The following is a 24,822-nucleotide window of genomic DNA, read 5'->3' as shown; positions in this document are numbered from 1 at the left end:
AAGAGGCATATGTAATCTTTGCATGCACATAGCCAAATATTTTGAGGAATTACATGAAAATTCTAATATTTATGTAAAGATACTTCTTTGGGAATAATGATTATGGTTATAATTACACATCCTCATCAGGTGAATTCAGTAAGTGGAGAAAAACCTGCTGCATTGACATAAGCCGAATAATCATTGAATTAGACCTAGGGTTTTTTTTATTGTTGTTTCATACTCCTTCTGTATATGTTTGTGTACAGAGAACGTGCAGACATAATAAACTGCTTATATAGATGAGCGCTATTACTGCCCATCATGAGAACATCTCCTTCATAAACTGCTTTAAATATTCATTTAGAGGAGAGGAAACCCATGAAGGTACCAATATCTCACCTAACTACAGTGAGTTATTCTGGTGCTTCTTAGTATAATACACAGCGAATCCACAATTTTTTTCTTCCATGACTACACAACACAAACCACACAACCAATGGCAAACAGATACTAAATTCACTGAAGTATTATTGAAATACAGCAATTCTGTTCCAGGAACTAGGGATGGAAAGAATTCAGTGGCCAACACTGAGCAGAATGAACAATGTATCTTCTTGATGATAAAATAAGAATTGTTCCTAAATTGGATACAACAATGCTACAAGAATATATGGTATGTTAACTCAAACTGTATTTGAATAGTTAAAATAATAGTTGATTTTGTATTTTCTGTGTGTATTCTCATAGGCTAGGAAAAGGCAAGCATTTATTTTATAATCTAAGGGTTACATATGTGCATTCATGGTGAGTACTTGTATTTAGGGATCTGTGGTCATACATAGATAAACAACTTTTTTAACAGTAAAAAACTTTCTTTCATAAAGTACGAGCATTTATCATAAAAAACTCCCGTCACTGCTTTTGTTACCAAATCTTTGAACAGTGGATGTAATACTGTGTTACATGGGGGAGATACTAATTGGTCAGTATTTTTAATAAAAGTGGACACTAAGTTTACTGTAATACAATGAAGTTTGTATTTGATTAAATTAAATGGTTTTCTAGCAATACTGGTTCTTTCGTTATCCTTCCATTCTAGGATTTTCCTTTTTTCTTTTTACCTTTATTGTTTCAGCATCTATTACTTGAAGCCCATCTAATCACTCAACTATTCTGTAAGCTATTGTTAGTGTTGGTGTCACCTAGAAACTTCCTGAATTTAAGACAAAGAGAGGGAAAGAACCTGTCTTCCCTCCCCTCACTCTGGCTTGTATTCGTGACACAGAAACTTATATTTTTCCTTTGATTTTAGGTAGACTATCAGGCCTTGAGAAACAGTCTTCTCTCAGGCACTAATTATCATCGTGTTTGCTTGCAGTGATTCTTTGCTATTGTGAGAATTTCTTTAGAACAACTGAACACTGAGCCATAGTTTGAAAAACAAAAAGTAATGTGAGCAAACGCTTGTTATCCTAATTTATGTAATAGTAAAAAAGATTTATAAATATTTTGTGAAGTAAGTCAAATTACATAAAGGGAATTCTGAGCGGGTTTCAAGCCTAAGATGATGACTATGCAACAGGAACATTCCAGTCTGTTCGTTGTCAATGTCAAAGTCAATGGTTGAAGAAGCAACATATGATACATGCCAGTTTCCTACAAGATGAATAGCATAACTGTCAAAAGGTTATTTTATTTTTTAAATTTAAAAATGTCTTCCTCCCCCCCCCCCCCCCCCCCCCCCCTTAAAATGCTATTCGGTGTTCTGTTCTGTAATACTATATAATATTTCATTTGGGGTATTTAAATTTAGAGTTTAACATGTGTAACTGGACTGTAAATGCTTTGGATTGGATGACACGTTGCTAGTAAAAACAGCTCATGCCTTCTGAGCCCAGTGTCTTTGGAAACCTAAAGGAGCAGAAACAAACATTATACGTCATAGTCTGGCAATACTCCAGGACATAAGTAAACAATAGGCAGGGGAAGGCTTAGTAATAGATTTCTGCATCTGTTAAGTGCAAAAGGAGGTAAGATAGCTGAAGCTGATTTGATGGCCTAGTAACTATACATTAGTGTTTAGATACTTCCAGTAATCTTAGGCTGCTAAAGTTCCTAAGGATGAGCACAACAATGTGTTTTCCCCGTGTTTTTTGACAGAGATTAGCAACATCATATACATCCTTCTGAAGCCCTCCTCTCTTTTTCTTCTCTGAGATGCTCATGTCTGCTACTGTGACTAAGTTCATGATTATAATTAATGTTGTTGAACAGTCTTGATGGTTACTCCCACATTCCAATTTTTGTTTTGGAAACACAACCAGATAGTCAGCACTTGAGAGGTTGTGTGAAGGAGAAGTCTATAGTAAGATGGGGGCAATTAATGAGCTTTTAGACCACACTTCCCATACAAATGAACGCTTCTTTTTGTTAACCCATATAAACTTTCATGCCAGGTATATCTTAGGACAATAAATGTCACAGATTAATTCCGTAATATGTGAGAAGGCCCTTCTGAAGTTACATTTGCAAAACATAAGAGGCTTTACTGGCTTAGAGTGGAAATAATCCATGAGTTCTTTCTATTCTATTTTAATGTAACTGGATTTTCAGGTTGTCTTAGGAAAATTTCTGCTAACAGGTGAATTTTGCAATCCTGAACTGATATAAGACTTGTTCCAGAGACATATGTAAATCTATGTTAAGATAAGTAACTCAGACAATTTCAATAGCATTCATTTATTTTAATTCATCGGTAATCTTAATGTATGTGATATTGTTAGGATTGACATGTGAAACCACTGAAGCTGAATAGACTGTGGTAATTTTAAAGCAGTGACATGTTTTATTACAGCACTCTGACATTAAGTCATTGGTGAAGATGCTTTAAATATATTGAAATTCTACACAAATTACATGCAAAATGTAGTCCTTTCATATGCCAATCTATGGCTGTAATTATAGCAATGTGCACACATCACATTAATAACATGGAGTAAATCTGTGATACTGCAGGATTCTCTTCTATTTGCCATAATTGCTGCGATTAGTAAAAGAGCAAAAAAAATGCATTTGCTTAGTCCATCAAAACAAGTTATACAGTATTTAAGGAATAAGAGTTATATAGCTGCATTTCTCAGAAAGATGTGAAGTTCAACAGGTGTCTTGCTAAAATGATGCCTACATACTCTCCCGTTCTGCTGTACAAACAAAATTGAGCCATTTGTCAGGTTGGTAGAGCTCATAGGAATGTCCTTGTCATCTCAAAGTGAGTTCTCTAAAGATTCTTCCTATTCCTATGTAATTTATTCATTGATCCTTGAAAACCAGTAAATTGCAGAGAGCACTTATTCATAGCATTTTTGAGTGAGCAACTTGGTTTTGTTCTTGCAGCAGATGCGTAGGTGGGACAAACAACAAGAGAAGCTGCAGTAAGTCTTACTGGTTCACTTAAAGTTAAAACCAAATAAATAAATAAAAATGCTGTAACCAGAGAGGGCTTACTGCATGTCCTTATATTCAATGTCTGGTTATGCCATTTGGAAATTGCCTTCACTCCTATTCAGTGAGAATGGAAGTTACAATATTACTTTCTAAGTCATAAAATATTGCATTTGGTGGAGAAAATTTGATATGCAGTTGTCTGAGATCATGAATCCAGTCATGAAATGAAAGTAACTTTTGTTAAGTTCCCATTTTTATCACTCTTCTTTCTTTCTTATTTCTTCTGTTAGTTTCCTGGGACAAGTACCTATGTCTGCCAGCAATCAGTTACTCTCTTGCAGGTATCCCTCCATGGCAACCATTCAAACTGATTAAAAATTATTTATTATCTCTGCAAATTCTTGAGCTCAGATCCTTGCTTGGTCATGCCAAGGTCCTTAAGTGTAGAATGTATTTTTTTTTAAAAAAAGTTTCATTTGCTTATTTAATCAGAAAGTTAATCATGGCTCTGGTTTTGCTATATACAGTCTGTCGTCATGTTAGAATGGTAAGCTACTTCAATTTGAGTTACCCCAGTTATCCAGTTCCTCTGAGAACTCTTTCTTCCATGTATATTATCATTCTACAGCAAATAGTCACTGGCTTATGAGCATTGTGCATGGTATTTTTCCTCCTTTATTAAAAATCACCAAAAGACATGCAATTGAATTTGAGCCAAAATGACAGAGACTTAAAACACATGAGAACAATAGTGATAGGTGCTTCAGGAGGTTTTAAGACTTTAAACTGTACCAGTGATTTCTTTCTGTCTGTGCTTATCAGCAAACTTCTATTAAGCATCTAACTACACAGCTCTGTTACTATCACTCTCCCATTTTATCAATTGGCACAGCATCAGGATGTGTGGGTAGCAGAGGAATAATGCTGTACAGAAGGGTTTGAAAAAAGAACTTAGCAGTTGATGCTAGCAATTACTTCAAAAGCAGTAATCCAAGTGCTGTGTAGACAGAAGAATTGTTTGATGATAGTGGCATGACTGAAAGCATACATAGTGCTCCAGTGTCAAGGGTAAAAGCAGAGGTTGAGGTCTGAGTCACCATTAGTGATTTTGCACCACTGAGAAACTCATTTCAAGCCAGAGGTCTGCAACACTGAGTCTTAAAAAGGGAAGTGAATTCTCCAGCCATAGTACTCTGTACTAATTATTTGTTGGGTTTTTGATACACTGTACATTTCCTTGTTTTACCGTTACTCTGTAATATAAATGTTCATTAAGATATAGCCAGTATTATTATGTAGGTCTTCTCTCAGCAGCTTTTAACAGTTATAAATCATCAAAGGTGTTTTTAAATGTTAGCTTCTCTCAATAAATCAAAACAATTAATCAAACAAAAAAACACGTTTGCACAATTGGATAGAGTGAATTCTTAGTTTCAATTTGTAGTTACATACAAAAAACCCAAATAATATACAGATAAACCTATTCTACGTTTATTTGGAGATTGAACAATCCCTGGGATTAAATGCTGGAAGCTATTCCCTCTTTTATCTGAGGAATTATTTTTATTAGTGGAACAGATCTGGACATAGTTAGCTCTGTTTCACAAAGCAAATTATATAAAAGCTAGAGGACATGTGCATTATCATGTGTTTCTGCTTTTCAGTCATTCATATAAAAATAAATTTGAGATGAAAATTTCTGTAATTCTTGTTTGCATTAAGTTGAGTATTTGGCAATGTTTGATAAATATATTTTGTATTTTATAAAGTAAAAGGTAATTTGATATAGATTTGAGTGGTTTTTTTGTACTCTGTCTAATAGTAGGACTGATTTTTAAAATGCTCAACCTTGACTACAGAAGAGTTTGTTACACTTCCTTTTACTTGTACTTTGTATTTTTGAGAACCCTCGTTTACATTTTGCACTTCCCTTAAGCTGCTGTTGTCAGTTTAAATTTTTTTTTATTATTGTCAGTATCAGTTGCCAGTTCTCAGCCTTACTAAAACAAGGCTGTTCTCTTTGACTTCATCACCTTATAAGAAACATTACTGGCATTTTAGAACCCAGGACATTTTCTAAATCTAGCTTTAAAGAGAATTATGACGTTTCTATTACTACAGGCTTACGGCTTCACAGGATTTGTTGAGCTGTATTGAACATTCTTCATTACCACACTGAAGGTTTGGAAAGTGGGAGAATGATATATATGACTGGTGTACATGTCACTGTGGAAATCTGTCAGTCGTGACAGTTTTCACTGATTTCTAGTGCAATAATATTGTATTGCTGTGGTAATGTAAATGTCGACTTTGTAACAGCATCACTCTGGAAAATCTGAGTGGGTGGAAGAAAACTTTTTTCACCGCAGTCTGAGCTATCCCAGCTTTTTTAATTGGTGCAAATGTGGCACAAAATAAGTGGGGATGAAAGAGCCTGTTCTCTATGGACTGTTTCACAAAGAAAAATGCCATTTTTCTATGGAGGTGCTTTAAAGGATTTCTGTTTCTATTCTGTTCTCATATCTGCAAAAAGAAGTAATGTTTTGATGAAAAAAGTTCAGGTTTGCTATAGAATTGATCAGATAATGTAGTAATGTAGAAAACAGAGTGCCTATATGTATTATCCATCATAATAAAATACATTCTTCAATAGAATTTATACATCTTGCACTGCTAAAATACAGTAGAGACTGTTTACATAAAATAACTGCTAAAATATGTGAAATACATTCAATAACGTGATGCTTAGAACTTGCCAAGAAGAACATGTACTAATTCCTATCCACCTCCATTGTTACCTTAAAAGCAGCTCTCTCCATAGCAACTGAAAACTTTTCAAGGCAGCAATAAACTAATCCTCTCCAGCTTCCAGAGCACCATCAAGGAATTTTAAAAACATTGGACTTCCAGCAGCTAAATACTTCCGAGGATTCAGAAGGCCACAAAGCTAGATACACAAGCATTCTTTTTTCCCTTCAGAAGGTAAGAAAATAATGTTTAGAAATAAGTACATCCTCATAACAATGGTACATATTCCTAACTGCTAACAGTAAAATATATCTAAACACCAAAGATTTTCTAACACCTAAAAACATACTAACCTTCATCTGAGTGAATGCCTATTTGAATTCAGCAGTTCTTTTTTATTTTAAATACTTTATTAGCAGAGTTTTGTTTAGAGTAAGACACACATGCAATTATTGCAATTAAAATTGTACTGCAATTAAAAGAAGCTGAACTTATGTGTGGCTGTTTAACATATGCATTATCATCTGAAAATGTATGTTCCTGCTAGCATCTGCCCATCAATAAAATTAAAACCTCTTTGTGGAAAACAGAAGTGAAACTCTTATGTTTCTTGTGCTTTGATATTGAGATAGATTATTGCTAAAGCAGAGGCGATGGTGTGTTAGGGAGGATATTGACAAAACAGATTTACAGTACAAAATGTCTTGCATTGAGAGGTAATGAGTTAAACTTGTTGCTTCTGGTATGTTTGTCTTGCATATTCACTGAGTTCTGTGAATGAAATTATGACCTGTTTCGTAACTCTTCAGTCTTGTCTGATCATAAAATATCACTCATTTTTAAGTACATTTTTTGCATTCTTGTGTTGTATAGCTGGAGTTTGGTGACATTGGTAAAATGTTTTGAAAATAAAACCTGCTCTGTATCATTGCTGTATAATATAATTATTGCGCATTCATATCAGAATCAGACTAGTAATCTTTATTTACAGCTATTTTTGCTACTAAAAACCTGTTTCATAATGGAAAGAAAGTGAAAGCTATGGTATTTTCCTGTTCTTACTGAAAAGGATGATTAGTGAATGCAATAACATGTTAAATGAAAGCTATACACTTTTATGAGGAGGGAAGGGCACTTTGAGTCAACTTGTTCTTGGTAATTCTACAGAAGTTTTAAGGCCATGCTTGTCTTAGTTTCCTGCTGTTCTGGGCTGCAAAGCCCTTACAGGCTCCCTGTTGTTCAAAAACAGCTTGTCACTGCAAATCAGCTTAGCTGACCAATTAATAAATCCTTTCAAACATATTGCATTCACACTAATTAAAGGGTTGGGTGGGTTTTTTTCCCCTTTACCATTTAGATTCCTCAGGTTTCAAGTTTAAGCTGTGAAGTGCAAACAACAATCCAACATTCAGTGCAGATCACGCACTGCAGGAAGAGGAGATGTGTTTTCTGACCAAGCATCCAGCTCTTGGGGTGGTATGTTCCGCTTTCATATTCAGCGTGCTCATTGCTGAAGGACAGCCTGGGGAAGAGCATGGGCAGGATGGCAGCTATGCTCCCAGCCAAGGCTATCTGATGGAAGTTTTACGCATTCTTTCAGCTGACAACACTGAGCTCCACATGAACCACTCACGAGAACTGGTCAAAATGTTACTGGAGAGAACTGAGTGCCCACAGCGGATTTATGGCATGCAAGAGGACTGTAATCTGGTTAGTGCTTCAATTAATGAAGAATATCTTTACAGGATCGTCAGTGAGTTCTAAAATTATCTATTAGAGTGTTACTCTCCTGAATAAGGAACCTAAACATGTAAAGGGTTTGTTGTTGAGCAAAAAATTTATCCTTGCTTTAATAATTTCATTCTGAACTATTAATATTTATTGTTTGAGCTCATGAAGAGACATTCCAAACATGACAGGCATTCCTTAAAAGCACCATGAATCAGTTGCATAACGCTAATAATTTTCCTTTAAAAGTTGTCAAGTCTTTAGTTTTCAACAAAGATTCTTCTACTTTACCCTGATCTAACTATAAAAGCATGGGCTTGAATTTGGGTCACAGAAGATTTCCACTGTGGAAAGATATAGGTAAAAATTGGGGACCAGTTCGGCCACTTTATCGGTTTTTTTGTTCTGGATTTTAGTATATAAAAATAAAACCCAGAAAAGATTGTCTCAGATTTCTGTGCCACTTCACTGAAATATTCAAGGTTTAAGAGAGGATTTTGATAAGTGGTTCAGGTCAAGGAAAATCAAAGGCAGAACAATGAATCTACAAATCTAAATCGAAACTGGGAATAGTCCAGGTTAAAACTTCACAGAAGGTTTAGGTGTCTAGCTGAGTTGAGAATATTTTCAGAACTGATTCCTGATTTGACAAAGAAAGGAGCAAGTGTAAAGACTGTAGGTCCTGGAAGGATGGAGACAGTGGTAAGTGAGCAATTTAGCTGGAAGGAACTACAAAGGGCTTGGTCATTCTTGGCTTTGATTAACATTACTCTAGCCCTGGCATTGTTCAGTGACCTACATACAGCAGAGTGTTGCTTTTTTATCAGAATTATGAGGATGGTCATAAAGGCATGTACTACTCTTCGCAATCTGCCAAGCCTTTTTCTCTGGTGCAGTAGACAGCTACTCACTTAACTGGCCCTTTCTGCAAGTGCTCACATTTTTCATATGAGCCCCAATGTGAAATGTTCATGTATAAATAATGTAGGTGCCTGTTAGTCCCTAAATGGGTAATTTTTATGAGGGAGATTGTACAGTTTTTCTCTTTGCATGTATGGGCAATGGATATGTACCAGATCAAAAGCAGAGAATGTTTTAAACAGTAATGGGTATAGAGTCCTAAACTTCACAAACCAGGCGTCTAGGCTTTCTTGTTCTCCCTCTTTGTTTTGCAGCTCTAGATTGCTATATTTTTTTCTTTTATTTGTGATGTATTCATGGAGAGCATGCCCACCATGTCATTGAATGGAGGAAATCTAAGTGAAGCTTAGCTGGGGCTCACTTTGGTCAGGACTTCCACTCTGTTTAGGCTTCATCTTGGAAATGTCCTGTGGGAAGAATGTCAGAACTTTTACCATTTCCAGTACTGCTCAGTGCTGGCTGTGTCAGTAACACTGCACACATCCTGCACTGCCAGTGCCGCTCTGTAGAAAATTGACGAGAGACAGACAGCATCTGCAGTCACATGCAGCCCACACGGCACTGTGCTGAGATCTTCCAAGGTGGTTTAACAAGATTTGGTTAGACAAGGTAGCAAAAACTGTGCAAGAAGCGCTATCCTTCAAGACCATCAAAACTTGAAACAGAAAGCCCTGCCTTAGACTGGCATTTTCTTTCCTGTACTTGTTAGGAATAACTAATTCATTTCAAACTCCATTTTACTTTCCAAATCCAAGATTCCAGTCATACCACATGACTTTGGTTTTAAATTTTTTAAAAATTATTTTTAATCGTAACTCCAATGAGTATTTAAAAGCAGTGAAGTTTAACACTTTTATAGACCCTTTTTGGGTTTATTTTTACATACTGGCCCAAAGACTCTTTGAGAATGGGCTGGCAGCTATTGAATGGCATCTGACACTTCTTTATCACCTAAGCACACAAAAAGTCATATAATTCTTGCAGTGGTCAGAAAACTAACTTCTAACTTTGTTCTGGAATTCAGTACCTTATTTCCCATAGCCTGATATAGAAGTCTATTAGTCTTCTGGCCTAATTTTAAAACTAACTTTTGCTTCAGCTGGCAAAAGTTTCTGGAAAGTGTGTTTGTATCAAGAAAAATGGAGGGAATTATATATATACACACACAGATATGTATTAAAAATCCTTGCTCAGATAGAAATCCTGCCCAGGGTTAGAATATCATTTCAGTCCTGAAATGCATTTGGAGAACTGTAGGTGAATGAAGGCAGTGGGTTGATCAGCATTGATAACATGCAGCTGTGGCCTTGCCTCAGAGGCAGTGGGTTGGTTGACATGGATGATGTGCAGCTGTAGCTCATGCTGCTAAGTGGTTAAATAGCCCTGAGGAGTGTGGGAGAGGTGGCTGGATGGAGGAGTGGTTTGGTCTGGCCTCTGGAGGAAGGAGAAAGAGTGTGGACAGTAGACTCTGGCTGATGGTAAAGCTTTGTTGCGACCTACTAGTTTTGATTGTAACTGCAACAGAGAACTAAATGGTGTTGAGACCTTGTGCAGGCTCTCTGTGCTGGACCAAACTGTTCCAGTTAACAGAATTCATTGAGAAAAAATAAAAATAGCTGTATAATTTCAGGGTCAAATAAGTTTCTTAACAGTGCATTGAGCAGAATGTAACTTCTGTTTACGTACCTTGAATTAATTACATTCCAGATACTGTGTTTATCTTATTATAAACACATATAGAATGCGCAGGTGGCAATATGAAAAGCCCTAGCCTTTATCTAATATATCTATAACCAGAAATATAATCTGTTGATGATAGAGAACTGAAAGTCTTCCACTACAATGACTGATCAGAGATAGTCCTGTTTTGTAGGAAATCTTAAATCCCTTGGATACTTGACATCTGTTACAAAAAAGAAGGGGCTCTGGAAAACACAGTGGGTGATCTTGCAGCAATAGAACTGCAATGGATTACCTGCGCCCTCCTCCTGCCATTCCATCAGCCTGCATCTTTCTAGGCTTAGGTTTGATCCCTTAAATGATAGAGTTGAATTCTTCTGTTCTCTCCAATTATATTTGCACGTGACTGGGAATGTGTTACTTCAGTTCTATTTCCATTTATTTTTGTTTTTTTCACAGTGCCTTGAACCAGATGCTTTGTTACTAATAGCTGGTGGAGGTTTAGAAGACCATCTCAGCGAAGAAGTTTTTGAAAGAATGTCTCTTATTCTTCTCTACTACGTTCTTCATCGTAGAGATATGTGTTCTTCAAAATTCAGCTTGAATAATAAGGACTATAAATTTTATCTGCAGAGTATGCTTAGTTTAAGACATGATGAAGATTGTTACTATTTTTCACGAAATGAAACTGAAGATATTTTGGCTGCAGTAAGGCAACATTTTAAAACTTCTGAAACTGAGGTAAAAAAAATGAGTAAAAATAACTTCATATTTATTACTGATATAATGCCTTTAAGCTAGTTCAGAAATTGTGTCAGTATCATGGCCTTCCAAAAAACTGGTAAATAACAGTGTGAGAGCACAGGCTGAACATTGGTCTTTTGTCGTACATGCTATTTAATACTAGCCTTCTCGACCTGCTTTTGGCATGTGTTACCTAGCGTTTCCAAAATCTGCTAAGATGTGGCTAGGGAGAGAGTGCATATTGGGGACCATTCCCGAAACATGATTTAGATGAAGTTGCCCTGCTTAGGGGAGATGGAAAAGAGCATAGCAATGTAGCTGCAAGGTCTCGCATGTGGTTTCAAGGACAGAAAATACTTTCTCATGTTTTGTATTTATTAGCAGTGATTGTATTTAAATGAAATAAAGCAGAACAGCTCCAAAACTAATCTGGCTGTATAACAGAAATGATGAATCATTTAATCACAATTAAATACTTGCCAGGCCCTGCACTTCCATGTCCATCCAAAGCAGTATGGAGTAAGGAATCTGTCCAAAGATATGATAGTTTCCTTCAGATGGGACACATACATTTGTGACTAATTATCTACCAGTATTAATGTGCCTTGTAAGAAGACTGATACAGATAAGCTTAAATTTAAAGTTAAAAAAAAGAAAAGAAAGAAAAAAAGCAGCATATTGAGTATATTCAGCTAAAAATATCCTTTCTAAGTCAGGAAACATGCAGTGAGTTTTCTCATCACTGTTTGTTATTCCTTATCTCAAGTAGGGTCTATAAAATAATAAAACAATGTTCTAGAGTTCACAATCTAAAGAACTGTTTTACTTGTAATAGGCGATGAAAGAAATTTTGCCAGATAACTCCTAAAGTACAGGTTGACATCCTGTGAGAAGCCCCTTAGATCTATTCATAACACACAGTTAAATTTGTTTTATTGCAAAGTTTGAATTTGGCTTTTTCAAAAGAAAAGTAATTTCATTGATTTTAATTTACACTATACTATAGGAGCATTTCCTACAAAAACAGAAGATGGCTTGGAGTCCTGGCTGTGCAGCACAATGTTGAGGGCCTCTAGTTCCTCCTTCTGTGTTCTTTGTGTAACAGTTTCCCATCATAAATTATTCATTGAGCAGTACTTTTGGTTCTGAGTCTTGGTGAACGTGCTGATTTCCAAGAACTCCAATGGTATCTGGGCAACTGTAAAGAGGCATCGGTGGGTATTTGGCGTGTCAAGATAGAATAGCAATCCATAAAGTGCTTTACTGTGTGGTCTGTTTGTTTCTGTTAGCAGTATAATCACTTGTCAAGCCTGTTCAGTAACAGACTTCACCACTCATTGACATGAGGGAAAAGAGGGGGCTTTTTATTAAAACCTCAGTCATAGCACCTAATATATTATTTGAAATGAGTGATGAAATTTTGTGTTGTGGAAATTTAAATGTGTAATGAATGGACAGGAAAATAAATGCCAGCCTCCTCTCTGCAGTGTTAAGGCATATATATATAGAGAGATGAATATACATAAAATAAATTCTTACTATACTGGCTTATCTAGTTGACTTTTAAGTTTAGGCAATATGGGTAAGAGACAAATGAACATAGATAATTTTTGCCTTTTTTTTTTTTCTCTCTCAAACTGCAACTGTTTGTTGTGAAGATACACAGGAAAGAAATAGAAGAAGATAGGGATAAGTTTCCACGTAACTGGGAGAGCTGTACCCTCCTTCCTCACTTCAGACCTGCACACATCCACACGCATGGGTGTACATGACTGTCTAGCTCATGACTGGTCACCCAGCAGGGAAATAACCCTCTATCTGCAGTTATATCTTTCCATATTGTCCCCAGATAACTGCCCCATAACAGATTATTTATTCCATTTAATAGATTGGGAACTGAAAACAATAAGGCAATTCTTTCTGAAGTCTGAGGTACAGAGGCTAGTCTGTATTATCTGAGTTCATTTCTTGTGCCTTAACAAAAATTCCTCCCTTTTCTGCCATTTTCTGGAAGTACATGTAGATGCAATTGGAAGGGACACAGGAATAATAGAAACAGCATGAAAATAACACTATGCAAAAATAACCTGAATGAAGAACTCTAATTCTTCCCTGTTGGACATTCATAAAATTTCAGGCTTTTTTATTCTATGCCTGTTCTCCTGAAAATGTCCTCTGGTTTGCATTTGCTGTCCTGCTGTCAATTGCAACTTTAATCTTAGTATTTTTTCCTATTCTGGCTGTCTGTGAAAGTGTGCTCTCCAGTTTGTCCTCCTGTCAGTCTGATTATTTAAATGGAGGTGACCAGGGCTGTCTTCATGCTGTTTTCTCCTGATTTCAGTGTGTTGATTTGAGTATTCTGGAGAAAAATGCTGATATAATGAACAGAGATGGTGCTGATGAAAACACTCTTCCACGCCTGGCTGCTTTAATTATTACTCTTGCTCTCCAAGGAGTCTGTATGGGGAAAGCAAGTTTGCCCTCTCCAGAATTCTTTATAAAATATATTTTCAGTTCTCTAAACAGTACCACTGAGCTCCAAGTGTCAGGTAAGCTCTTTATTCATCTCTAGTTGCCTTTTGCAACACAGAATTGATGTAAACTATGCCTAATAATTTAAATGTCTAAAAGACTTTTTAAACTTAATTTTCTATTTAAATGCCATTTCATTTTAATGTTGTTAAGTAGTCTCTTCTAAATTTAAAAATGAGGTTGGAAAATAAACTCCTTATTTTGATAATTCTCTGAGAGGTATAAAACAAATTGTTACTGAGATTTTTGAATGTGTACAGTCACATTAATTTATTACTTAATCACTCAGCATGGTCTGAACTACCCAAGAGAGGTCTGAGAGTGTCAATCTAGGTGTGAGGGCAGAGTTCACTGGGGCCTCATTTACATTGCTTCTTTATGCAGAATTTTATACATTGCAAGACTCATTTAGGGGTAGATGGGATAATTCATGTATGGAAGCCAAATTAGACACTTCAGTCACTCACACCTCAGTGTAGACATACCCCCAGAAGAGATGAAATAGATACAGGCCACTCTGTTTTGGCCAAATGTTCTCTGGTATCTGCCTGCTGTACCTAAAAAACACTTTTATGGTTTGTGCTTCCCTACCCACCTTCTGATTTTAGTACCCAGTAAGCAAGCCTGGAATATGTAAAGTTTATTTTCATCAAGAGCTTTGTTACTAGACATACCAGAAATGTTACTTAACCATAAATAAATAGAAGTACAGGAGAGTTCAGAGTGGTCCAAAAAAATATATATAAAGAAAAGAAGACACGTGTGTTGAGCTCTCAGAAGCTGCTGTTGGGTTCTGTAAAAGATTCTGCATGCTTAGCAACTTAAGAAGCTAAACCATCGACTGAGGGGCCCACTATGGATTTAGAAGGATATTATAAGGCATCTACTTTCCCATGTTTGCGGTAGCCGCTAATAGCAACACTTTGCAATCTTTTCAAAGCACCTTTAAAAAGTTACATTAAGTATGGGTTAGAAAGAAGTTGAATTAAGCACAGGTTAAAACATTTTTACCACTTTTAGGTTACACAGAGGTACACTGAACCACAGAAAGAAATAATTTTAAAAAGAACAACATCCTCAGCCCTGAACTTGCACAGATTGTACTTGCATAACTGGTTTTGCAGCAAAACCCTTCCTTTAAAATTGCTGAGCCAGATCTTCTAAAATAATTGACTCGCAAGAATGGATGGAGCCATCTGGGCACAGTGCTACTAAATAGCTACATATGGTGAAATCCAAGCCCCCAGTGAAACAGTTCCAAGGGTTGGTGGAGTTAGGGTGTCATTCAGAGAATAAAAAAAAAAAAAATAAAAAAATTCTTAAGCAGTTTGTTACAGTGTAAGTATATTTTAAGCCTAAGCTAATTCAAGTGTCCCTATAAATTTATTTAAATTCTTAATAGTAACTGCAGGAAAGAGAAAGGAACTGGCAGTGTGGAAAAAAAGATGATTAGAGTTGACTACATTTACAAAACAAATATGGCTTCAGCTCTGTTCAGGTCTGTTTGCACAAGACAAAGAAGGCAGACAATCACAAGCCTTTTTGTAAGATTTACTATTAAGATTATACCATTTTATTTTTCTGAATAACAACATTAAAGGATTATCACATGGAAACTTTCTTAACCTCATTGATCTGAATTCCTTTGAAATTAATTTCTGGACTGCTTTTGTTTCCAATGGACAAACTCGGGTTTACAGAAAATTACCACTATGGCTTCCTCTTGAAAATGCAGGGGTGAGGGAAGGTGCTTGGTAAGGTAGGACAGAGCATGCCTCATCATGTAACCAGGCATTTCATCAACAGGCACACACATTGCCCTCAAGCTATGTCATGGGATACATCCCTGTAATGTCTGAGATTTGGATTAGGGACCCTGGCATTCTGCTTCCTACTTCCTACTGTAAACAGGCATGCTTCAAGATTTACCAAAGGAGAAAGAAAATCCACTGCCCTGTGTTTAGCTTCTGAAGTGCAATAGGCAGCATAGCATCTTGAACATTGCTTTCAAGGCACCCTATAGAGGACTTGTTTTCCTGGTCTTTCTGGACTATCCGAATACCTGGCCATGGCGCCTTAGCATGATATTCCATTTACATGGGAAAAATTGAAGAATGGTGAAGCTATTTAGCTGTAATTTGTAGATAACTGGCAGAGACTGATGATTAAATGGAAGATGCATTGCCTTTCAGTCACAACACATCCGTTCTCCTCTGAGAGAGTCATAGGCAAAACATGTGAGTGTGGTACTGTAAAGAAGGAAAGGCTGACTATATAGGTGTCTTGAACTTCTAGAAGTGGTAAGCAGAAATTACCTACAGTATGAGACTAAATAGCGAAAAAAGTATTAAAATGAGGAGTTGAGTTAATGTTAAAACTAATAAACCCAAAAGTAATTGTTAAAATTTTGTCTTTTCAAATGTGTATTTTCCCATGGTAACGTATCTGTTTTCTAATGAATTACTAGAACTAGAACAACTACTAAATGTGCTTACAGCCAGAAAGACCTGCACTGTAAACGGGCAATTCCACAGTCACAAAAGAAGACATTATAGCATGGCAATCAGAGGTATTGGGACCAGAAATATTCCAGTCAAAGGAAACCATACGAAAGGAAACTATCTGAAAGGTTATTTTGAAGATTATGAAAGGAACACAGATTGGGAACAGGTTAATTTATTTTTTGGTATTATAGTATTGCTCATAGAATTTTAGTGATAAATGTTGAAATTGGTTTGCAAACACTACATTATTTCTGAGATAAAAATCTATTGGTTTCAAGAAGTCATGCAGGTACTCATTAAAAATATCTTTTTATAGTTATATTTGTTTAAATATTAATTGGGGGAAGAACTTTATGGGTGTTGAATGTGTGGTTAAAGTAGATGGGAGGGGCTAACAGAATGGTGTTATGTGAAATCAGGTGTTTCTTCAAGACACAGAGGACTGTAGTACCATAACTTCAATGTTTTCACACATTTATTGGAGATTTCTTGTGGTTTTATGTTACAGAACTTCTAGGGCTCCTTATGTGACCTTGTAGAAAGAAAGGTGGTTCTATACTAAGGAAAAAAAAAAAAAAGTAAATTTAAGATTTCTGTGTAAGATGTGTTCAACAGGCTTTGTAAACTGAAAATTAGGCATTTCCAAATACTTTTAGTAGCCATCTATGGGGTCCAGAAGCCTCCTTTATAAAGTGCAGAGTCTGTAAGACAGAACTTTAGCTACTACCTGGTATTCTCTTTGAGGGCTTTGAAGGGCAGCAGGTCATTGCAGGTGATTTTATCGTTATCCTAAATATATGAAAATAAATTAATTTTGTTTATAACAGTGATTAAGACGATAACTGACTTCCATCCTTTAGCCTGGAAGACATTCCTTAGACAAAAAAGGAGACTTCAAAGTATATACTTTGTATATAATTTAATATCTACATTTGAAATATGTACTTCAAAGAATAAGTTTCTGTAATTTTCAGTACTTTAAAATTTAAGTTAATCTAAAGACAATGTTACTTCTCCATTTAGGAGAATAAGCAATGCATAATTGACTTTTGCTGTGTGGTCACTTTGTGATGTGGAGACAAATGGCTTCTGGTTAAATGCCATTCTGATATATATTTAACTGTGTAATTTTATTGCATTTGGACTACATACTCTACCAATACATTTATTTCTTTCCAGCTGACCACAAAAGAGAACAATGCTAATCAGCATTTAATGGGATCTCAAAATAAATTTAAATGAAGGTCATTTAAATGTGTTTCACATTAATATTAAATTATGAAAGACAGAAATCAGTAGTGGTATTATCTGTGCAAGAAGTAAAGTTGTTCTCAAGCAGTAGAATAATTTATAAAACACGAGTTTTGATTTCTTGAACTTCTGAAACTGACTGTAACTCAAAAAGTAAGTGTGCAGGGGATTTATCTGAGGCTTGGGAGTCAAACTGAGAGCCAAATAATCTGTATAGATGAAAAAAAAATCACAAAGAAACATCTGGATAGTAAAGAACTTATCTTCTGTGTAATTCCTATTTTCTTGGTTTTATTCCATTCCTCTTTCTAGTTATGTTGATTTTCTTTGACATATCATACCATTAGAAGGCTTTGTGTTTTGGTGTTGTGTTGCTAATTTTGTCTCCTGCTTTCTGCACATATGTGATAGCTATTGTGCTCCATTAGTAACAGATGCTACTACATATGAGGCATTGACTCGTTTATGGCTTGTTTGCTAACTACGTTAAGATCTGTAATTTGGTTTTTAGGTAGGAATTATATTTTGAAACATTATCACAGAAGAAAGGTCACTGCTTTCTTTTTAAGTCATCATTGTCTCTACTGATTTAAAAAAATGCATATAAAACAAGTAGCAGATGATCTAATAAAGGCAATAAAATTAAATTCTGTTAAACTATGTCACAATAGCTATGTATTAATTTGTTATTCCTCATTGAAGAAACATAGATTTTGGAAACCAGAATCACCTATCCATCCATCTATTCGGTTTTTCATATAAGAGTATGCAAATTAGATTTACTTGTTTCTTCATATCATCCTCCAGGGGTACACACGTAATTGTTTTACTAATGGAGACTTAGTACTCTGTCTCCCTATGTTAAAAAGCTTAAAAGGCTAGGGCTTGCAACTGGAAAAAATGGAAAAGATGCAGGTCCTCATGTCTCAAGTCTTACAAGAATGTTTTACTAAACAAGCATTAAGAATTAAGTTTTTTTTTATGTGTGGGCAGACAGTTTAATTTCCAGATGAGATCTTGCTTTTTCATTTAAAATTCCTGATAAAAAAAATCACAAAGTAAGTTCACAGTAGTCCTGGACCTCACCTTGTCTATCCTACTTCTCAAAACAAGGCCAGCATCAAAGTCAGATCAAGCTTCACAAGGCTGTGTCCAGTTGAATTCTGAATGTCTCCAAAGACAGAGATTCCACAGTCTTTCTGGGAAACCTGTACCTGTGACTTATTGCCCTCATTTTGATGGGATTTTTATTATAGCAAATTGGAATATTGCCTGCTGCATTTAATACCTATTTTCTCTTATCCTTTTGTGTAGACCTCTGAGGGGACTCTGGCTCTGTTTTCTCTATAATCCTCATCAGATAGTTGAAGACTTAAGATACCCCTCAACATTTTCTTCTCCAAACTGAACAAACCCAGATCCCTCAGCCACTCGCTGCACATCATGTGCTGTAGTTCCTTACCCATCTTGGTGGCCCTCCATTGGACTTCCCTCAATTTGCCAGTGTCTGTCTTGTACTGCTGGTTATAAAATTGGACATAGTTCAGATGTGGACTCCTATGTCTTGAGTGGAGGGCAATAATCTTTCCAGTACCTGTTGGCTATGCTCTTGCTAACGCAGCACAGTATGCAGATAACTGTCATTGCCACAAGGGCACACTGGTGATTCACGTTTAAGTCATCTGTCAGGACTCCGAGGGTTTTTTCTGTAAAGCTCCCTTCCAGTCAGTTTTCCCCAGCCTTTATTGATTGACACATCAGGTTATTCTGTTTCAAGCACAATAAATTTGTCTTTGCTCATCTCCATGAAAGTCTTGTCAGCCCATATCTTTGGCTTGTCAAGATCCCTGTAAGTAGCAGCCATGCCTGCCAGCATATTGACTACTTGTCCCAGCTGGATTTTGTCTATTGTGATGTGGTGCACTCTGTACCATCACTCGGGTCATTGGTGAAGGCATTAAATAATACCAGTCCCCATACTGACCAGTGAGGAATGCTACTCGTAGCCAGCCACAAGCTAGACTTCCAACTTGATACCACCTGGTGTTCCCTACTTCTAGAATGAAAAATGGTGCCTAGAACAGGCAAACTGAAGGCCTTTTCCAATACGGTAGCTCCTGAATTGTCTTCATGCTCCCCTTCTGCTTGGAGGCAGAACAGACTAGATCCAGGTGGCAAGATCACCTGTTACCCTGAATACTTGAACGTGGTATTCAGAATAAAAGTATCAGTGCACAATTCATTCAGTTTTGTAGTGAGCTACAAGGCTTATTTTACTTTGCTTAGGCAGGAGGGTGTTGGTTTTTAATTGGGTTATTTAATTTTTTTTTATAATTTCAACTTTTTTGTTTAAATAGTAAGTTTCTTTCAAAGGAAACCTAAGCTTCAGTGATTAGAAAAAGAACATTTAGGAATCCCTTGATTCTCAGGTGCATACTAATTTAAAAGAAACAAATATTTATTTTCTAATTGAATCCCTGCTAATCAGATGAAATTAGGAAATTAAGTTTATTCCTTTAAGTAAGACAGCATATTTGATCTGGAATTCTTTTTTAAAAGTTCTTACAGAAATTGCCACTAGAACTGTTCTAATGCTAACTGCTCACGTTTTCACAAGAAGTTTCATCCTGGAGATGAAAAACCAATTATTCATGAAAATTTTTCAAAATATAAACGATCCCAAGAAGTTCCTCTTTTTGACAAAGAGATGTTTCTAACAACATAAGGTAGTTGAAATTCTTAAGTACCTCTAATAATACAATTATTAATTAGTCTAAATTTGGTTTAAAGTTTATCTAACATCTAGTTTGCTGACCTTAAAGTGCCATGTCATTGTTAATAGAATTTTAAAAACCAACGTAGTTCCATATCTTACTAAAGATGCAGCACAAGGACAAATTCCAGTACTGTCTTGATACAGGCAGTATCTTACATAAATAGCAATATTATTGCTATTAATGTGGTCTTTCATTAATAGCTAAGAATATAATTTGTGTTAGCATTAAAATATTTTATTAGCACATATGACAATAAAATATTTAGAGATATTATTGTGTCAGATCCTCATAATGTTAACAAGCTTCAATAGAAATTGTGCTACATCATCCCAAAGATGCTATCCTTTCTAAAATATATGCAGTAGCATCAAGCTGTAACTAGATAAAACAAAAAAGAATTAGAAGGAATTGAAGTAATTTAACCAGAAAAAAGTACATGGAAAACAAGGGTTTTTTTCTAGGCTGTATAACCCTGTGTTCTTCTAAGATTCCATGTTTAGCCTCAGCATTAAATGCAGGTATATGCAACTTAATCAGTAACTGTGTATACTTTTCTACATAGGTTTGTTTCTCTGCCAATGAACTTGTGAAGATATTTTTTAAAAACAGCTCTTCCTCCATTTCTAAGGACCATTTCAAGCAAATCAGTCCAGCTATTATTCAGCAGCTATTAAGCTGTTCATGTCAACTTTCTGACTCCAAGAAGACGAAGCTTCCACCAACAGCTTTGGAAAGTGAGTTATGTTTCTATCAGGAAAATATTGTGAAAATTCAGATAAAAGGGAGCAGGGGCTTACCTTCTGGAGACATTTTATTCACTGATAAACTTCAACCAAAACATGATGTGATTTATACGCTCTGTAATTTATGCACTCTATATGATGTGTATGCTATGAAATTATAATAGTACTATATTGAGATGCAAGGGAAATCAATGGTTTACATGACCATCTTTAGATAACTAGGTCTTTTAGGAGCTAGTAAGCATTCCCCACATCTTGCTGGCCAGCAGTCTTTATGGAACAGCATTTTCCATCTCTGAATTCTATCTGTACTTAGAGCTACATGCATTAAGCAGCTTGTGGGAATGACCTGAGCTATCATTCCCTGGTGTACAGATTAATTGAACTATGAGTGTGAATAAAAAAACCCCTGTTAGACAAGGGCATGGAGGATCCACACTCGTGGATATCCCAAGAATAGTTATAGGAGAAAGAAATACACAGAATAGGAAGAAACATTATATCTCCCCATGAGGCAGCAGTCCTTTCTTATGTTGTCTCTACCTGAACACCTTGTAGTCTTTACTGCTTTTATCTTTTCTATGCTACATGGATATGCCCATTTTTCAGATGAGGAATCAAGGGACAAAGAAGGAAAGGAACTTATCCAGGTCATAGACAAGGTTCATGACAAATTCACAGTTGAGTGAGATTCTACCAAGTCTAAGGCCATGAGCCCTATCAATGACATTTTGGTGATCTCATAAAGCTGAGAGATTTGTGTAGATGAGAAAAGCTGAACTATTCAAACACAGAATGGAATTAATAAGAGCCTTTTCTGCAGCCCTTTCCCTGTGCTTTTTAGAAAAAGGAAGGTTTCCATGACCACAGGAACACTTCTGCTATCTTGAGACAGACAAAAGACTTCATGTTTGGCCTCTATGTGGTCTACTGACCTGAGCATAGGCTCATTAATTTTATTCTCAGTTCTATTTTACTGACAGTCTGTGCTGTTTTGGCTAAGTCACCAAGTCCTGACCTTCCATAAATATCTACTATACCCTTGTATTTGGATGTGGTCTGTGAAATTTACTGTCTAATTTTATGAGGTGCTGAGCACTTGCAGTGCTATCGAAGTGTGAAACATTGTGATGCTTTTGAATCTTTTTGGCATTAATTCCTTTATGTCTGTTTCTTGACAGTGTTTTATATGTATCGTAAGACTTTCATACAGATTAATCAGGATTTATGTTGTGCAAAAGGTTGGAATTGTGAGCAGTGTGTAACTGAAAAATTAAGAGTAAACTTCCAAAAATCCCAGTAACCTGGGAAAAATAGGTTGGCGGTCCTGATGTAGTAACTAAAGGAGTGTATGTCCACAGCACATTTATAAACATTATTTGGACCGAAAAGTTTATGCTTAGAACCTAATTTAGATGACTACATTCATCTCAGGTTTTAGACCTTGGTTTGTTTACTGAACATGATTTGGATAACAATGTGGTGTTGACTGTAAAGATACACAGGTGTGGCATGTGAGGACATAGAATAACAAGCATAAATCTGTTAAGAGAGGAAAGAAATTCAGACCAGCATTCACTGTCCCTCTCCAAGTGTCTCTAAATCTGCATAGTGGCAGTCTGTTTAGCTCTTTAAGGTCTGAAATTTGGAAGCGTTAGACTGTATTACCTGTAAAGCCTGAAAAAATGAGTGGTTTTTAGGCTTCCCTTTCAGTCATATGTATCATACTTGACTAGAAAAATCTATGTGGCACAATGAATCACTTCTCCTCTGTATGCTTGTACACAGAGGTGGCAAAACAGCCTCAAAACCAAACACAAATATGAAACAAATACTCAAACACAAATACTGAATGATTAAATGTGCGCTTGTTTTGTTTCATTTGTTTTTCCCTACAGAATACGGTTACAGCACTGTTGCTGTTTTACTTATTACTATTGGATCTATGTTTGGTACAACCCTCATTTTATTTAACTCCTGTCAAGAAATCTATACACTCATCTTACAGCTGTTTGTTGGTTTGGCTGTTGGGACCCTTTCTGGAGATGCACTGCTACACCTTATTCCTCAGGTATGTAATACACACTTTTGTGTTTTCAAAATGTTGACACATACACGCGCACACACAAAGAAAAATTTCATTTAAATCTGACTGATGGTCTTCTGTTCAAAAATACAGCTTTGCATGAAATCTGCGAATGAACTATCCGGCATTCCAATTACATTTGCACTTTGTAGTTCAGATTCCAAGCAGTAAGAAGCAGAAATCAATGAATGACGAATTCAGAGAAAATAATGTTCCTGTTTTCACACTTTACAGAAAACTCATGTGTCCTGTGCAAGCTGGGTTTCTAGATGTGTATTAAACTCTTTGATGATGTAGATTCTGTAAAGTATTCTAGGATAAATTCTTCAAAGGTTGTACGAGGCGTCCACAGTCCACACATTGTTCCAGAGAACCAGGGGCTATCAACCTGATTAATCCTGCTGCCTAGAACTGTAATAAAATGGTTGCTATGATTTTTTTGTAAATTAATAACATGAATATTAAGAACAGCATAGTGTGTAAAACAGAACCAAATTTTCCATTGTCTATTCATTTATTTTTGGCTCAGTATCCGCTGATATGGCATAACTGTTATGACTAGACTTCAGTTAGTCATTGAAAGAGAGCTTCACACCCTTGCTTGAGATTCTGGTCAAAATGTTCTTTGTACTCAATACATCATCTGTGGAAGCAGAACTGGGAGAGCGGTTTAAGGAAGGCAGTTCTCAGTGAATGTCAGACAAATGCATTTCTTTAAGAAACATTGTTTGAGGGTGGAAGTAATCTCCTTAACCATTTTTATGTGATGTATCCAGTAGCATTTGAACTGCCCACTTTCAGAGCAAAGTAGGGCTAGCTACCATGTTATGCCACTGGGGAAAAAATGGAAGCATGCCCACCAGCAGAAAGCTTATGGATTATTTTCAACATGAAGATGATGCAAGTAACTTTTTAGACTTTAAAGATCAATGTACTCCAAACAAAATATGCTCTCTCTATACACATGTGTATAATACGTATGAAAAGGGGCAATTTAATAAAGCTTTCTCTAAAAATAATGTTACTTTCACCATTGAGAGATGATGAGGCTCCTAATAGTTCATTTCATCCATCTACTATTCAGCCTTCTAGCTCAAAACGCAATTTAAATTTGGAAGAGATGGCAAAAGAAAAAAATAAATTGAATTAACACATTATAGATTACTCTAGCAGAAGTTAAAACATTGCCATTTTATTTTTTTTACATTATCTCTTCTTTTATTTTTTAGACTCTTGGTTTACATAAACATGAAACACAAGAAGTAGAACACTTCTATGAGGGGAAAGAACATATCTGGAAACTTTTGGGAATAATTGGAGGAATTCATGGATTCTTTTTGATAGAGAAGTGTTTCTTTCTTTTGGTAACACCATGTGACCAGGTAAAACTTTGTACAACTTATCCTTTTAGAGACCTCTTTTACAGTGCACAAAATGTTAAATTGATTGTGGAAAATAATTATAATTTGTATGCATTAAATGAAGAACTAAAAATTGCCTTTCAAAGTGCTCCTTCCAAATTGACCTTCAATTTCTGTTTTGCCTTGCTCTGTGGATTTTATATGCTTCATGAATGTGTTCCATATATTTATAAGTCAAGAAGGGAACAGTTAATAGAATGTGTTCCATAAGCATACTTTCATGACTAGCACTGGAGCAGGTGAAGAGTATATCCATGTTAA

At 36.0% G+C, this 24,822-nt stretch overlaps 1 protein-coding gene across 6 annotated transcripts in view; it reads left to right on the top strand.

The window, feature by feature from the left end:
• The first annotated feature begins 1,727 nt into the window (after nucleotides 1-1,727).
• The window catches only part of SLC39A12 (solute carrier family 39 member 12), a 37,784-nt gene continuing 14,689 nt past the window's right edge, over nucleotides 1,728-24,822 (top strand). Inside the window, exons 1-9 of one of the 6 annotated variants that reach the window (XM_080382807.1) lie at nucleotides 1,729-5,607; nucleotides 6,236-6,408; nucleotides 7,532-7,884; nucleotides 10,963-11,244; nucleotides 13,589-13,796; nucleotides 16,247-16,449; nucleotides 20,874-21,045; nucleotides 22,953-23,125; nucleotides 24,370-24,522. In XM_080382807.1, coding sequence (XP_080238933.1) covers nucleotides 7,615-7,884; nucleotides 10,963-11,244; nucleotides 13,589-13,796; nucleotides 16,247-16,449; nucleotides 20,874-21,045; nucleotides 22,953-23,125; nucleotides 24,370-24,522 — 1,461 coding nt within the window. In that variant the 5' untranslated portion in view covers nucleotides 1,729-5,607; nucleotides 6,236-6,408; nucleotides 7,532-7,614. Of the gene's footprint in view, nucleotides 6,409-7,531; nucleotides 7,928-10,962; nucleotides 11,245-13,588; nucleotides 13,797-16,246; nucleotides 16,450-20,873; nucleotides 21,046-22,952; nucleotides 23,126-24,369; nucleotides 24,523-24,822 lie in introns of all 6 variants that reach the window. The other 5 variants (XM_080382812.1, XM_080382811.1, XM_080382809.1 and 2 more) reach the window with 5 other exon arrangements.

The sequence above is a fragment of the Falco punctatus genome (genome assembly GCF_963210335.1).
Source record: "Falco punctatus genome assembly, chromosome: 4".
In the NCBI taxonomy this organism is placed as follows: Eukaryota; Metazoa; Chordata; class Aves; order Falconiformes; family Falconidae; genus Falco; species Falco punctatus.
The sequence above is the reverse complement of the archived record's forward strand: the minus strand, read 5'-3'. Positions and strand labels throughout refer to the sequence as shown.